This window comes from Eurypyga helias, unplaced genomic scaffold (genome assembly GCF_000690775.1).
Source record: "Eurypyga helias isolate BGI_N326 unplaced genomic scaffold, ASM69077v1 scaffold16305, whole genome shotgun sequence".
Lineage (NCBI taxonomy): Eukaryota > Metazoa > Chordata > Aves > Eurypygiformes > Eurypygidae > Eurypyga > Eurypyga helias.
The window spans coordinates 1-16,690 of NW_010249624.1; the positions used below are offsets into that span (position 1 = coordinate 1).

The 16,690-nt window shown below is 40.7% G+C and overlaps 2 protein-coding genes across 2 annotated transcripts; both read left to right on the plus strand.

Annotated features, from left to right (window-relative positions):
* The first annotated feature begins 538 nt into the window (after positions 1-538).
* LOC104505046 (vascular non-inflammatory molecule 3-like) lies at positions 539-5,918 on the plus strand. Its single transcript, XM_010151435.1, has 7 exons — positions 539-756; positions 861-991; positions 2,040-2,232; positions 2,819-3,110; positions 3,750-4,123; positions 4,287-4,457; positions 5,766-5,918. The coding sequence occupies exons 1-7, from the start codon at positions 544-546 to the stop codon at positions 5,916-5,918; spliced, it is 1,527 nt and encodes a 508-aa protein (XP_010149737.1). The 5' UTR covers positions 539-543.
* A 9,547-nt stretch (positions 5,919-15,465) lies between these two features.
* Positions 15,466-16,467, plus strand: LOC104502834 (trace amine-associated receptor 1-like). Its single transcript, XM_010151434.1, has one exon. It carries the CDS (start codon positions 15,466-15,468, stop codon positions 16,465-16,467), a length of 1,002 nt encoding a protein of 333 aa, XP_010149736.1.
* Positions 16,468-16,690: the final 223 nt, after the last annotated feature.

The following is a 16,690-nucleotide window of genomic DNA, read 5'->3' on the forward strand; positions in this document are numbered from 1 at the left end:
CTTGGGCCACTTCCAGGCCCCAGACATGGATCTTCCATGCTCTTGGTGCTGTCTGCCCTGGAGGCCTGTGCCCTGGACCAGCCTCGCAGCCATCTATGAGCACAATGTGGTAATTTTCATGACGAACAGAAGTAGAGTGTAGAGTATAGAACAGAACAGAATAGAATAGAACAGAACAGAACAGAACTGCCCTCACCAGGGGAGAATGGGTTTGGAAGCCCGGAGAGGGATATACAAATGGAGTGTGTAAGTGCTCCTTCCACAGAGCCCATCATAGATCAGCATTACTTCTGACATGTTGTCTTAGTCTTTTGTTCACTTTATATTTACAGCATTACAAATTAGAAACAAGATCCAATTCCTGGAAATGTTTCTTTGACTTCTACTATAAATAAATGTCCTGATTTTTGGCAGAAATATAACGTACCTTCCCAGATTACTCAATAGAAGTTTTTCTTTCCAAAGTAAATTTACTCATCTTTACTCCTCCTCTATCTGGTTTATATTCCCCTACCCCAATGCAGGAGCTGCGAGGCACCAGCCATGCTCCCTTCCCAGCCTGTCCTGCGTGCTGCGGTGTTTGCACTCACAGCCCTTCAGGCCCTGGGCTCCGACACCTTCATTGCAGCCGTCTACGAGCATGCCGTCATCCTGCCAGATGCCACGGATGAGCCCGTTTCTCCTGACGATGCTTTGGCCCTGATGAACAAAAACATGGATGTCTTGGAAGGGGCCATCAAGGAAGCTGCCCAGCAGGTACGAGGGGTATCGGGAGTGTTGTTAATTAGTGCTTTCTTCTCCTGCTCACCCTCCTGGTTATCTGTTGGTGGGTGAATTCTTAACGGAGCCTGTTGTGTCAGGGCGCCCGCATCATTGTGACTCCTGAAGACGGCATTTACGGCTGGCGTTTCACAAGAGAAGCCATCTACCCCTACCTGGAGGATATCCCTGACCCGGCAGTGAACTGGATTCCCTGCACTGACCCCACAAGGTGATTTCTTCTGCCATGATTTCTGTGGTTTCAGGCTAGTGTCTCATGGAGTTGTGAGCTGCTGTCAGTAATGTCTAAGAACTGCTAATTTTTAAATCTATTAAACCCCCAAGTACCATAGAAATTAGATGCATCAAAAAGAACTGTTCATTAAGTGGTAATGGGAACATGCAAGGTAAAAACCACTGAGATAGTCTCACTTTTAAAAATTACAAAAGGAGGAAAATGAGGAAAGGCAAAATCGTTATTTCTAAAACATGTAAATATTTATCACTGCAGATCAACTGTGAAAACCTTCTGTAAGTATAAGCTCATTTATTATCATGTCGGATGGATAGATCTGCCAAGGTAGTTCAGCTCTCAGCTCATGTGGGTGGGTGATTGCTAAATGAAATTGCAGTAAATATTTCTTTAGATCTGAAAGAAGTGCCCTTTAGAAATCCAATGTCTGGCATGGTCTGCTCTGTTACACAAGGCTGCCCTGAGTGTGTGCCAGCAGGGGACAACAAGAGGTCCAGGTTTGTGCCTAAGATAAGCTTTTGTATTCTTCTGGTCTGAGGCTTTATGAAGCAAGATTTCAGGAGTCCTCAGCTTTGTAAATGCTGTGGCCCTTTTCTACTAAAGGCTTATGGGCAGCTGCCTTAAACAGAGTGACGGATCTTTATGAAGGCTAAATTTGTCTTTTTAAATCAAAATTTAGGTCTTCCTTAAAACTTATTTTTAAGTGATTTAGTCTCTCCTCTGTTTTTTGAAGCTGTCCATATCTTTGTATGTGTGTTAGCTGGGAATTATTTCCACTCAGAAAATAACATGTTAAGGGTACAGGAAAGAAGAACACAGGAAGACCATTTTTCAAAGCTAAAAGAGACTGGCAATTTAAAATGATGTCATGAACAGAGAAGAAAATGAACAGAAACTATGACTTGATCTATTATTTTTTTTGTACCTGGGGATGTGCAGTTAGTAAAATAGTAATTTTGAATACATTTCTTCCACATCTGAATGTAAACTTGTAAATTTTTTTTTTCTTTCACCAAAAACTCATTAGATTTGCTCCAGCACCAGTGCAGGAACGACTCAGCTGCATGGCCAGGAGTAACTCCATCTATGTGGTTGCAAACATCGGGGACAAGAAGCCCTGTAACTCCAGTGATCCCAGCTGCCCCAGCGACGGTCGCTACCAGTACAACACCGATGTTGTCTTTGACACAGAGGGGAAGCTGGTGGCTCGTTATCACAAGGTGAGGCAGTGCTTCAGCATCATCCTGTCATTGATTATCAGTGTTCTTTTCATCTCTCTGGCACCAATTTCAGCCAGTTTATACAATAATTTTACATGACATTAGAACAACAACCAATCCAGGATGATCCAAGTACCTTATGGCCAGAAGGAAAAGCGGGCAAGTGCTTGATTGACCAGGTGTTAGTCCCAGTAGCACCGCAGCTGCAGAATGTGTGCTGGATACCAAACACTTATATTTATGATGCTAGATGAAAAGTAGCAGTGACAGAGTTTCCATACTCAGTAAACGTTAGCTAGTCCTCGGCACAGTTTTAGCCAAGCCAGGTAACGCTTTCACAGGTGATGTCTTGGAAGAGTTTAGCAGATAATATTGGCTGGGCATTGCTTCCAGGAGGCAGCTGGGGAGCAGCCACCCCATTTGGCAGGAGAAGAAGCTCTGTTGGATGGATGCAAACCCACCGTGCTGGCCAACTCAGTAATCTCAACGCCCAGCTTTATCTTAAAGCCTGTCTCAGATGTAAAAGTTCCTGTTCATAACCTTGCCTTATTTTTAGTTATTAATATGACATTTTCTTCACCTGCAGTACAACCTATTTAGAAGAGAAACTCAGTTTAATTACCCTAAAGAGCCAGAAGTCGTCACCTTTGAGACCCCCTTTGGGAAGTTTGGCATTTTCACGTGCTTCGACATCCTTTTCCATGAGCCTGCTGTGGTCCTGGTGAGCAAGTTGCAGGTGGACACTGTGCTCTTCCCGACAGCTTGGATGAACGTCCTGCCATTTCTGACTGCGATTGAGTTTCACTCTGCCTGGGCTATGGGCATGCGTGTCAATTTGCTTTCAGCAAATACTCACAACATCAGCTGGGCAATGACAGGTCAGTTGCATTTGGGAAAAGGGAAATTGTCTTCAGAGTACTGGATTCAGAAGCAGGCAAAAATATTTTACAAATACTGAAGTCTCTGGAAAATATTGTTTCAATCAGACTAAAAATATTCTTGATGTTGTAAACAGCTTCAGGCAAGGAAATGTTAAGTCTTCTGGGAGAGGTAAAATTAGAAAGTCCATGACATTAAATTTCAGTATTTCAAAAGTGATAGTTTTCTTTAAAAAATAGCACAAAGTTTCACTTAAATTTTCAGACTCTTGTTTAAAAGCAGCATTTTTTGTTTAAAATTAAATTCTAAGTTAAATGGAGGAAAAATCCATTTTAAACAGAATTTAATAACCCAAAACCAAAAGGAGAATTCCTGTTGTATATTAAATAAAACATTTTCAAGTTTTTGTTGCTGCAGAAGAACACAAACCTGTTAAGTTTAGGTCATGCTTTTTACGCCATGATGGGTATTCTAGCAGTTCCTTATGTTAAAATTACTCCAAAATTCTGTGTAATATGTTGATGGAAAGTAGAATCACCCAAAAAACCCGACAGTGTGGCAAGAGGGGCGGCTGTCCCCCCTGCCAAGCTGTGCCCTGGGGGGTGAGCTAATGGAGGTCTGGTGAATGTCCTTGGCAGGCAGTGGGCTGTTCATGCCGGAGGGACCCGCTGCCTACCATTACGACAGCAGAACAGAGGAGGGACATCTCCTGATAGCAGAGCTGAGCGCACAGCCCCGTGTTTCCCCCACCTACCCCCCGGCTGTCAACTGGAGCTTGTATGCCACAAACATCAAGAAATTTTCAGGAGAAAATGACACTTTTCTGGGAACCATCCGGCGGGATATATTCACTTTCAGTGAACTCAGGCAAAAAGCTGGAAATTACACGGTTTGCCAAGGAGACCTGTGCTGTCATTTGACCTATCAGATGTCAAACAAGAGTAAAGATGAAGTTTATGTCCTGGGTGCTTTTGATGGGCTTCATGGATCTCTCATAAAATACCACTGGCAGGTAACTGGTTTTGCAGGGATGTCGGTGGTATATGTCTACATCCCAACCATCCCAAACCCCTTGTCCATTTCTGCATCGTGAGAACATTTCTTACAATCAAATCCAGCTCTTGATTGTTGAAATATTGGTGGTGTTTTGCTTTTCTGTGTCCTGCTCCCCGCAGATATGCACGCTGCTCAAGTGCAAGAGCACAGACCTGAAGACGTGCGGGCAGCCGGTGGAGACCGCACAGACCAAGTTTGAGATGTTCTCCCTCAGCGGCACCTTTGGCACCAACCACGTCTTTCCCGAAGTCCTGTACAGCGGGGTGGAGCTGGCTCCCGGGGAGTTCGAGGTACTGGGGTACCCTGGAGCTGTTTGACACAGGGTTTTCCAGGCAGTGGCGCTGGAAATTGGTATGGCAGCAAAACCCCATCCAAGAACCACTTTCTTTGGTTCTGCAGACTGTAACTCAAGAGGACATTGAAATGGATGTATTGAATTAATATGTACTGGTGAGGACGTGTAAATGCTAAAATCAAGAATCTCTTCAGTGTTTTCTTTACCAAATATGCCTTCTCACTTCAGGGTCCAAATCTGTAAATTGTACCTTTCAAGGAGCTATTTTCTACAGGTTTCTGCTCATGGGTATTTTAGGAAACAAAGGAATCTAATACTTTGGGAAATTGGCCAAGCAAGAAAAATTACTAATGAGTATAAAAGCAGACATCCTATGCAGTTAAAAATGTTATAAAAGGGATTTTTGATGTTTTTTGTAGAGTTTATTTTTTTTTTATTTGAAACTTTATCATATAAGTTTGCCAAAACCTTTTTACATTTATAAACCTTGGATTACGTTTATGTACGAGGCTAGATGAAACCTTAATTGATGGAAGATGTATTTAATAGCTTACAAAAGACAGTGAAGACAGTGAAAGAGACCTGAAAATTTTCAGAGGAAACAAGGGGAATTTATTTACAAGGTAGAGAATGGAAAAGCATTGCTCATCCTGCATATTTACTTTGAATGGGACTTCTGCAAAAACATATATCAAAGGATTTATTGGTATGCTAAAATATGATCATGGTCTAATTAAAAAATATATTTTATATTTTCTTAAGAAATACATGCTTATTATTTGTCACAGAGGATCTCAAAAAGTTGCAGGTGTTCATATTCCATGAACAACAGTGATTTCAAATTGATCTGTAAAAAGTAACTAAGAAAAGCAATGTATGGCCAGTAGCTTGAAATTCACTACTTCTGCCTGGAAATGGTTTTGGGGTCTACAAAACAAAAAAGATTTCAAATTATATTCCTAGCTATGTATATAACCTTAATCACTATGTATGAGTAACTAATCAGAACTTAACAAATCAGTTGTTCCCACTCTCACCTTATTATGAGGTGGAGAAAATGATCTTTTTTTTTTTTTTTTCTTTTCCACAACGATTGAGATGGAGGAAGTTTTAGAGACCTTAAGGTCCAAGGAAATACGGAAAGGCAAAGCCAGTGAGGTTTCTGGTTTCTTTCATTCTTATGATTGTCTTTTAAAAGTGCTGCATCAAAATATTCAACATCTAAGGCCTATCCTTTCTGTACCATGTGATATTGCTACTCTGTTAGTGAACTATTAGTATAATCCTTCCTCTTTTCATCTAGGTGTTACGTGACGGACGTTTGAAAAGTAAGCATGGCACATCAAAACCGCTCATAACAGCAACACTTTTTGGAAGGCCTTATGAGAAGGACCTGCCGCATCCGCTGCGAACCTCCCCACAACATAACTCCTTAGCCCTTACACTGTCACCATAGACAGCCGGGGAGTTTTCTACAGTGACCCACTTCCTCATGAGCCGTGGTAGCTATCCTGTATCATTCCTGATCTGCAGTCTTGCTCAGCAGCCGTGGCAGTTGAGTTTATTTGGAAGAAAGCAATGTGATCCCTCTGTTGTGTACCTGTGTCAGTGGTATATTTTTTCAATAGTGCTTCAGCCAGTGCAACTATTTTTTAATATGAATGCTCTGTCACTTGAAATCTTTAATTAGAAATTATTGTTTTCCCAAAGATTGCCAGGATAACACCAGAAAAAAGACTGATACTGAAACATGTGAAATATGAAGTTTGCCGATTTGCTGCAGAACAAATCTTCACCAAGGAAGCCTTTCTGCCCCTTTTGCCCCTTCCTGTTTTTCAGACTGTATAAGCACTAAGTGTCCATGTTTCTCAGCCTTACACACCAACCAATGGGGCACACCTCCCTAATGCTCGGTGGGCCTTGGCCCCATTCTGACCAAGGGTCTGTATAATGAAGAGAAAAATGGGTTTGAAATGGGTTTAGGTGCAGCCTTCAAGAGAGAAAGAGGTCCTCCACAGGTACTGAGCCTGGCTGAGCACCTTCAGTTCTGCAGGCCCTCTGAGCTTGCACTGATGTCTGCATAGTGTACCCGTACTGGATCCAGTGCACTTCAGATCAGACCTGCCGTATAAACACATATACCAAGACACACTCCTGGGTATTTGGAAAATTTCTTTTAAACTGTGAAAACATAGGAAATAGCCAACGTTTTAGTATCTGAAACACATGTGACCATGTAGTGTGAGAAATGGGCATTAGAAAGGACTTCTGGCAATGATGTGTGTAACCTGGACCTGGTGTGTGTCTACCACTCTGCAGCAAGCGGGCCTCATTCGCACCACGTCTGCCTTGGGGTAGTCCCTGTCTCAATGTTTATCCATTGGTCTTTTGCATCCGTTGCCCTTCACAACACTGTCATACAGCCTGCACCGTGCTTGCCACCGAGCTGCCCTAGACATGGCACATAAGAAACGCTCTGTGGTTTCCCACTCCGTGCATGCCAACGTATGTTATCCAGAAATCACATGATTTCTGTTTTCTCGTGTGCTGTTGTTTCTCAGCACACAACTTCGAAGGCTCCTTCTAGGACTTGTTTCCTCCTGGAAATAAAACAGCTGAGCTTGTACTCAGGGGAGGGACTGTACTGCTTGGGCACAATTATTCAAGACAGGCAGGACCTCAAGGTCATGCTGTTGGTGGCTTGTCCAGCACCTCACCCTTTTCTCACTCAGCTTGTGGTGAGAAGACTACACAGACTAGACTTTCATTAAACAGAGGAGGATCAAGAGAGATTGCGACTGACCACAGCAGTACTAGTCCCACGTGACTGTTGGCCATGTAGTGTGTATGGGCCCTAGAATTCCAAGACGCAGAGGGTCACGGTGAAGGAGGGGAGGTGACCCCACTCACCGAGCGAGTCTGGTACATTACAGGAGACCCTTGTCTCGCACACGAGGAGAGTTTCCTGCTGATACTTGTACAAAAATTGATCAAAAATGTACAAACTTTTGCAATCTTCCCATCCCCTATTTGGTTAGTAGTTGTCTTCTCCTGTTGTCCCAAAGACGTTTTTACACTGAGTTGGTCATAATAACTAACATAATCAGATTGTGAAAACACATTATAATTCATTCATGGAAATGTATTGTTTGAAAGAAGAATTATGCTTGCCTAGGTAGAAATCAAACATATCTGACACAGAGCTATAAAAGGGAAGAGCAAGCTGTTAAAACATGGCCGTTAATGGGCAGTGATGTACTTCCTGGCAGCTAGACTGAAAGACAGAAAGCTTTGGCAGGTGTGTGGTGCCTTTTATAACAGATGCCATTTAGCTATACATCAGGAGCAGCAGATGACTGTATGTATAAGGACCAGAGCTATTAAAAAACTACTTAAGTTTAACCAATCATCCTTACTTAGCAACAGGCTTAAACATTCATTTTGCTGAAGACTTTCTGAGCCTATCTTCAACATTACACTAGGCATTTTAGATTGTTTATTCATGTTAACATCAGCCTCTGTTTGCAGGGATTCTTCCAAATTCAGCATTAGACTAAACAAAATGCGGGCACAAAATCTCTCGCATTTGAGGATTGTGCAGCACTTAATGTAACCACTCCTGTATTTTGCCAAGGGAGTCTTAACGATGCCAGTTGTATTCTGCTTAGTCTTTTCTTGCAGAGCATTGCTCTTCTACCTCTAAGGATGCAAACCGTACCCCTCCTTGATTTGCCAAGGCTCATCGTTAGATAATATCTTGATGTCTTACAAACAATTTCAATCGCAGCACTTCCATGAAGCTAGGAGTAATTTTTATCCTATAATGTAGACAAGGAGATGAAGTGCAAAGAATCTGATGTTTACAGTAGACACTCACTTAGGCAGCTAATGTGAGATGCCAGAATAATTGACATTACAAAAATACTGTATATAGTCAAAACATGATTGTCACTGGCTTCAGCTGCAAGTGCTGACTACCTGTAAAAATCAAGCCCTGGCATGCACCCAGAAAGTGTATAGTCAATAAACACATCTTAAATCCCTATTACAAAGGATATAAACATCAGAACATTATAAATAAAAGACAGGCAGAATTTTTTTCATTAGGAGGAAACAATATCTTTTTCATCGGTCATGTCCCATATAGTTGAAGTATTGTGTTTGGTTTGTTTTTTTTTTAATATCCAGTCTTGGATAGACAAATCAAATTTTTAAAGATAACTGAAATTGCTGAAGTTTGGCAACATTACATATAATTGAAAGGAAGGTGAGAAACATTGGGCTGTCTTAACACAGTTCAGTGCTGTTAGCTTCATCTGCACTTTGACCATAATAAACATTTAACTTTGTGTGCTTCTTTCCATGAGCCTGGTTTTACCTTAATCCAAGTGCAGTCATCTCTGCATATGCTAGTGGCTTGTGTCACAACAGATTTATTATCTGCTTATCTTTTCTGAATATTTAATATTTACGTCATCCTGTTGATGAGATTTTTCCAGCAGGCTGTAAAGCAGAGTCAGACCGAGCGTGCAGCCGCTCAGCTGTGGGATTCGTGTGGGATGAGTCACTATCGTGCTCTATCTGCAGGCAGCACCGGTTCGTGATGAGGAAATAGCTCCCGAGCAGGTACTGTCTCCATGTCATGCCGTCTGAAATACGGTGAGCTTCTAATATGCTAGTCTGGGGCATTATTTTGTTTCAAAGATGTATCTTCTACAGTTAGCGCTGAAGATAACAGTCGTTATTCTGCACAGATCGTTGCGTTCTTTCTGCAATAGCACCGACAGCAATGAGGTTTTGGTGGTGGCTGAGAGGATTGTTTAAAAAGCCATTAATTCCTAATAGCTGAAAGACAAACATAGCTAGGAGGCAAAACTCTTTTCAGACACAGCTCTGAATTCAGGGTAAGGCTCTTCACTTCCTGTGAAGTTATTCCAGAGCCGTGAGGATGCAGAATGACGAAGCCGGGATGGTACCTGCTTATAGCTCACTGCCTCCCTCCTCTGTGTTTGCCTTTGTATTGGAGGTGGTGTTCGGAGGCCACCAAACACCTAAGAAGTGGCCACAGTCCTAAACTCACTCCCCTGGGACTGGTGGGTGCAGGGGGGCACTGGAGAGACACAGGGGATCTGTCCAGCTGCGCGGGTGCCTCTGCTCTGCACTCGCCCCATGGCTGGGGGGATTCGCTTACCCTGCCCCACGAGGGGAGAGTCAAGGGGCTGCTCCTGCCCTCCCAGGAGCCCTGCTGCTGTTGCCGCTGGAGCAGCTTTTGCTACCATGCAGAAGAAATGGACTGCCTGATTTCCTGGAAACTCTTATTCCTCTCTGCATTTCCGAGATTTGCATTTATCCCAACGTTTGGATTTATAGCCCTGATCCTAAACACTACACTATGAGAAAGAGCATAAACATCACATTACCCAGTATAAACAGCTGTTTTGACTTGACAAGGAAAAGTGATAGTTTCTACTGAAAAGTATGAATACAAACCATGGGAAAAGATCTAGAGGTCAATCATCTCATTCATTCTTCTTTAAATACCTCTGGTGTAAATCTGGGCTAATTTCAGATTATCTTTGTGGAATTGCACCAGGTTTGCAGCAATAGCATTCATATTAGGAGTTGGCACATCTTCTTGTTTAACCCATGTAATGAAATATTTATTTTGAACTAACACCTTATTGGGAATTTGTGCATTTTCCCCTGAATTTCAAACATATGAATGGAAACATAAGAAGATTTTTTTTTTTTTTGGTAATGCTGTGCTTTTTTTTCCTGAAGACTGCATAAATGGTGAGTGGAGTTACATACTTTCAAAATTCCCCTCTAACCATGGGGCCATCGTAGAGCCTCCAGTAGTTTTAAATCCATGGTTCCTCTCAAAGACAGACAGTTTTTTAAATGAACCATATGAAAACGAGAAACTTTCCTCTGTCTAATGGACATTGTAAAATGGTATTTTCTGCCAAATGACCAAACTGTACCCATAGAAATGCAAGATAAAAGAAATCATGGTAGAAATCAATGCTGTCTTGTCTTCTATTATTTTTCATGGTAACAGCTCTCATTCCGAAGTCCCGTTCTGTTCCTTCCCATTTCCAATGTCCATTCCACAGTCTTGCCTAAGAAGGATGGAATCATTAATTTTTTAACACATTGTTCAAATAGGCTTGATGTCTGGCAAAAATTCTATTTCCTTTGTGCTATTTTTCATTTTAAATCTTGTATGTTTTAAAAACAAACAAACAAGAAGTGTAGATGACCCAAAGTATGCTAAAGAGTGTGGCAACATGTATTTGTGTTGGTTTTCCAAATATCTGAACATTAATTATTGCAGAAATATAAATGTTGCAGAAAAGAAAGCCATAGCAACAATTTTGTAGACAAGCTTTTACTATGAATTTTGGAACTAGATCATCTGAACTAGATGATCTTTAAGGTCCCTTCCAACCCAAACCGTTCTATGATTCTATGAATTTTGATGTATAACTATATTACGGATGTAATACAGACATATATTACTATACTACAGACTCAAAAGAATGTTAAACACTGGCTGGTTGTAAGTGCTCTGAGGTCTCACAAAAATAGAGGTTGACATATTTCTCTTTGTTACTATAAACAGCAAGTTTGAGAATGTTTTCATGATCCACATCAGCATTAAGTCACAAGAAAATGCCTGTTTGAAGTTTCAGCACCAACAACATGAAAGTTTGTTTCTTCCCAAAGTATTCTTTGTTGCTCTAAATTAATTGACAATTTGGCCTGCTTAATTACTTAATTATCTTGATATCTTAGAAATTGCTACTTTACATTCATTTCAGTAAATACGCCATTGAATACCACCCTCCCGATGCACACAGCTTTCCTCTGGGTCTGTGGTTCATTTCTTTCCTATGTGTATGGGTCTTGCATTACCAGCTGGTGCATTCAGAGATAAAGAATGGTAAGTGTTATGCCCGTGGGTAGGTGTTTGGTAGAAGAGTGAAGAGCTTCTGTCATGATTTAACCCCGGCTGGCAACTAAACACCATGTAGCCTCTCACTCACCACCCCATCCCTCACCTCGCTGGGACGGGAGAGGAAATCAGAAGAGTAAAAGTGACAAAATTCGTGGGTTGAGATAAAGGCAGTTTAACAGGTAAAGCAAAAGCTACGCATGCAAGCAAAGCAAAACAAGGGATTCATTCACCACTTCCCATCAGCAGGCAGGTGTTCAGCCATCCCCAGGAAAGCAGGACTCCATCACACATAATGGTTACTTGGGAAGACAAACACCATCACTCCAAATGTCCCCCATTCCTTCTTCCTTCTTTCCTTCCCCAGCTTTATATGCTGATCATGACGTCATATATCATGGAATATCCCTTTGGTCTGTTAGGGTCAGCTGTCCTGGCTGTGTCCCCGCCCAACTCCTTGCGTACCCCCCAGCCTACTCACTGCTGGGGTGGTGTGAGGGGTAGAAGAGACCTTGACTCTGTGTCAGCCCTGCTCAGCAGTAACGAAAACACCCCTCTGTTATCAGCACCATTTTCACCACAAATCAAAAACACAGCCTCATGACAGCTACTACGAAGAAAATTAAATTCTGGAGGGGTTTCTCACTCAGCCTGATCCTTGTTTCTGTACTTCTTTTCAATGGCAAACTCTCTTCCTATGGCAAGGAGAAGCTTGGATTGCAACACCCCTGTCCCTCTATGAGTCCAGCCTCAAGAAAAATAACATAACTGAGTTGTTTGCATTTATTTTGATATTTGTGCACAAAATATAATGAAGCAGCTATCTCAGGTCATGCAGGATAGTTTGCAAGATGTAGTATCTTAAGCGACTGTGTTGCCTACGTCCCTGAGGCACCCAGCATATCAGGGCTTTAGCTGATGGTTGCCATATTAACAGTCTCTTATGTTCAACAGTATCACTGTGTTAAAAGGCTGCATGGTCCTTTATGGAGCAAAAAAAAGTGGTGCTCATCATCTGTGACTCCAGTACAGCAAATAATAGGTATTTACTTTAAACACCTTTTTAGTAGCTGTATCTTACAAATAGCTGTTAACTGATTAGGCTGTCAGATTAAACCTGTTTGTTCAATAGAGTAAGCAGAACTAGGCTGGTAAATACATTTTGTGTCACTCAGTACACAGTATACCTTTTCAAGGAAATCTTACATGCTGCTGTAAACCACCTATACTTATATATTTTGCTGTATTTTAGAAGCCTACAGAAGGGAGACTACATGGCATCTTTTGTTCTGTGCCTAGGTAATCTTGGGCTGCTCATAATATGACCACAACATTTAATCAAACAAGTAAATGTATTTCAAATTACTTCAATTTACCTATAAATAAGGTCCGTTAAACAAATATGAGTGTTACAGCCATGATTTTGTTATTAAGTGGGTGACAAAATAAACAATTTGAACTACTATTCACATTAACAGCTGCTCCTGAGACAAGAGGCCAAGAACAATATTCGTTGCACCCAACATCCTCCAGTAATATGCCGGGGCTTCTGGACCCTGCCGTGACTGTGGATTAAGTGCCTGTCCTCTCAAAATTTGTGTTATCCTGAACTGTTACGATGGTGAAGAGGCTCAGCTGCCTTTTGAGATAGTCGTTAAAAGGAAGGGGTGACACTCAATCAGCAGAAAACAAATGAGGGTCAAGAGCAGAGTCCTACTCAGCGTGAGGGGAGACAGGTAAGAGGTCAGGGTTTTAAAATAATGTTTTTTCATATTTCCATTTTATTGACTGCTAAACTTTGTAATTAATTCTGGAAGAAAAGTGTTCTGCTTTCTGTTGAAAACTTCTTCAGTGTTTAGCTCATCTAGATAGTTTGCCGTGTGAGTTTTCATTTATTTTGTTTCTGTTTCATGCAAAGCCACACCCTTGATCTCAGTTTTCTCAATATTGTGGTGGTTGTTTCTTCTTTCTGTTTAATGAAAAAACCAAAATCTCCTGAAAATAAGATTTTTGTTTAAAAAACCAACCAAACAAAACAACAACAACAATAAAAAAATGCCTGCGACCAGTTTCCAGGGGAGATTACGTTTCTTTAGGCTAAACAGTTTCTCTGTTAGAGAACAACAGAGAAGTTGTTCAGCTTCTAAATGGAAAACTAAAAATAGCATCCTAATTCTTTGTGATTGGTGTCATAGCCTGTTTTACCATGTTTGTTTAATTACACATAAACCAAATGAAGGTTGAAATCTGTGTGACACATTTATAACCTGAATGAACTTAAAACTTTTATAATTATCTCCAGTATGTACAGTTAAATTGGTGTTTAATTATTTCTGCTATGAAAATTGAAGACTTGAGTTTATAAAGATTCATCTGACTGTACTTCCTCTACTTCTGTGTAAATACACCGAGAGAAGGAATGACAGGCAGGAAAAGAAACACAAAAAAACTGACGAAAAGTGAAATGTATGAAATGCTAGTTAAAACAAGGTGGAAAAGAGCAGAGGTGGTGTTAAATATCAGTAGTTAGAAAAAGAGGGAGGAAAGAGTCACCCCAAACAGTAAATAAACATAATTAGATTGTGTCCTGTGCTCCTAAGAGTGCCGCTGGATGCACCTTCTCCCTGGCATTTGGGTACCACTGCCTGGCATTACTTGAAAACCCCTCTGTAGACACAAGATGTTAGTTATAGCCCTGTAGCTGTCGGAGACTTGCAAGCTATAGTTTTTCAGTTTTGGAAGCTGAATATTATCTATATTCAGCTTCCATTTAGCTTCTAATGTCATGGTGTGCTTGTAATAACATTTGTTTCAATATGGGAGAAAATTAATTATTCTCTTATGTTTTATCCAGCATAAACAGAGGCAGGACAATCCTGAAATAAATTAGTTAATTTGTTAATTAGTACTAGTTCAGGTTAAATTAGTACTGGCTGAATTTCCATGTCAGTATTTTTCTGACTTAAACAACCACATCACATCATAACGATAATGCTACTGAATAGCATATGCTGATGTTATTTTTCACAATAATACAGTTTTTCTGATATTTAAAGGAAAACCAGATCTTTCAGGAGTGAATATTGCTTGCTAAGTGCTTAAGGACTTTCATGAAATGCTTTTGCAAAGGGACTCGCAAATGGGACATGCTACTGCACACATGAGAGGACAGCCAATATTTGTGTCCTCAGTTGCAGACTAAACTAATGTTCAGAAAGTGCTTCTCTCCACGTCTGTGCCTTGTCTAAAATCAGTATTAACATAATAAATATACCAAAAAAATGGTAAACTACTAGCACTGAAATAAACTGAAGCCCAACAGAAAAGATATTTGCTTATACAGCAGTTAAATACTTCAAATCAGTCAGGCTCTTCCATCATATTTTGGCAGCAAAAGGTCAGAAAAGTTTCTTTCTCCTCTCAGATATTTTCCTTACATCTCTATTTACAGCTAGAGCTTAGAAGAATTTTGCAGTAAGACTTGATGTGTTCAGACAGTGCATCTGCCTAAAAACCGAGGGTTCAGGTTATGTATCAAAAAATAGGTTGAGGGATCTTCAGAACCTAAAATGACTGATTTTCAAGACCAAAGTGAGAGATACAGGACTCCAAGCAATTTTCATGAAGGCTACAACCAATCAGAAAATAACAATAACTTCTCACCTGCCCACTGTACAAGACTCTGCCCGCTGTACAAGACACTGCCCAGTGCAGGCCTCTGGGAGCCACTGCTACTCTGGTATGAGGACACCCCATTATACAGTTTATTTCATCAAATGGAATTCCCATTTCAAGGGAAGTCTAATGATAAAACTGTCATTCTGTTAAAAGTATAATTAGAAAATAATTTCATCCTTCATAAATAATGAAACGTGAATTTCCTTTACATTGAAATAAATGAAGGTGGTTATAATTGCCCTTTTTTTTTTCTTTTTCCGCCCTGCAGCTCTCCCTGTATAGAAAAAAAGGAGTTGTAAATGTATCACAGCATTGGGAAAAACGGTACCTGTGCTGATAACTACATGGATTTGAAACCTCAGTAAGGATGCAGCTGTGCTGTGAATCTGTAAATGGCTCTTGCATAAGGAGCAGCTGGTCAAACAGTATCCGAGTTTCCATGTATATCTTCATGGCTTGCATTATTCTGGCCACAATAATTGGAAATTTGACAGTTATTGTCTCAATATCACATTTCAAGCAGCTCCATACGCCCACCAATTTCCTGATACTTTCTATGGCTACAGTAGACTTTCTGCTGGGATTCCTCATCATGCCTTGCAGCATGGTGCGCTCTGTTGAGCACTGCTGGTATTTTGGGGAGCTCTTCTGCAAGATCCACACAAGCACGGACATCATGCTGAGCACAGCTTCCATCTTCCATCTTTCCTTCATATCTATCGACCGTTACTATGCTGTGTGTGACCCTCTGCGATATAAATCCAAGATAAATACTTTCATTATCCTGGTCATGATATTTATAAGTTGGACGGTCCCTGCTGCTTTTGCTTTTGGGATGATCTTTCTAGACCTAAACTTGCGAGGGGCAGAAGAGATATATAATCATGTCCATTGTGCAGGAGGATGCTTTGTCATTTTTAGTGAAAGTTCAGGTGTTGTGGCCTCCATAGTGTCTTTTTACATCCCTGGATTTGTTATGCTGTACATCTATAGGAAAATATACTCTGTAGCCAAGAGGCAGGCAAGATCTATTGATGCAATTAGCCAAAAAAAGATGCAATTTGAAATGAAGCACCACATCTCATTCTGTAGAGAAAGGAAAGCTGCCAAGACATTAGGCATAATAATGGGAGTGTTCCTCATTTGCTGGAGTCCATTTTTCTTCTTTACAGCAACCAACCCATTTATGAATTATGTGATACCTCCTGTTTTCATTGATGCATTGGTTTGGTTCGGTTACTTAAATTCTACATTTAACCCAATTGTTTATGCATTTTTTTACATGTGGTTTCGCAGGGCATTAAAGATGATTCTGTTTGGGAAAGTTTTTAAACAGGACTTTTCCAGGACTCATTTGTTTTTAGACTAACATGCTGTAAATGGTTAGATTCATGGCTTTGAATTTTTGCCTGGAGGCTGAACACCCAGATGTAAGAGCTGAAAATGAAGGAAACACCTATTTACTTACTCATTTACCAAATCTGGTTCAAGCAGATAAGCAACTATTGTGCCTTATGTCTTCATTCATTCCAGATTGGGATTTGTATGTGGTTTTTTTGGTTATAGCCATTTATATGCAATGCACGGAAGAA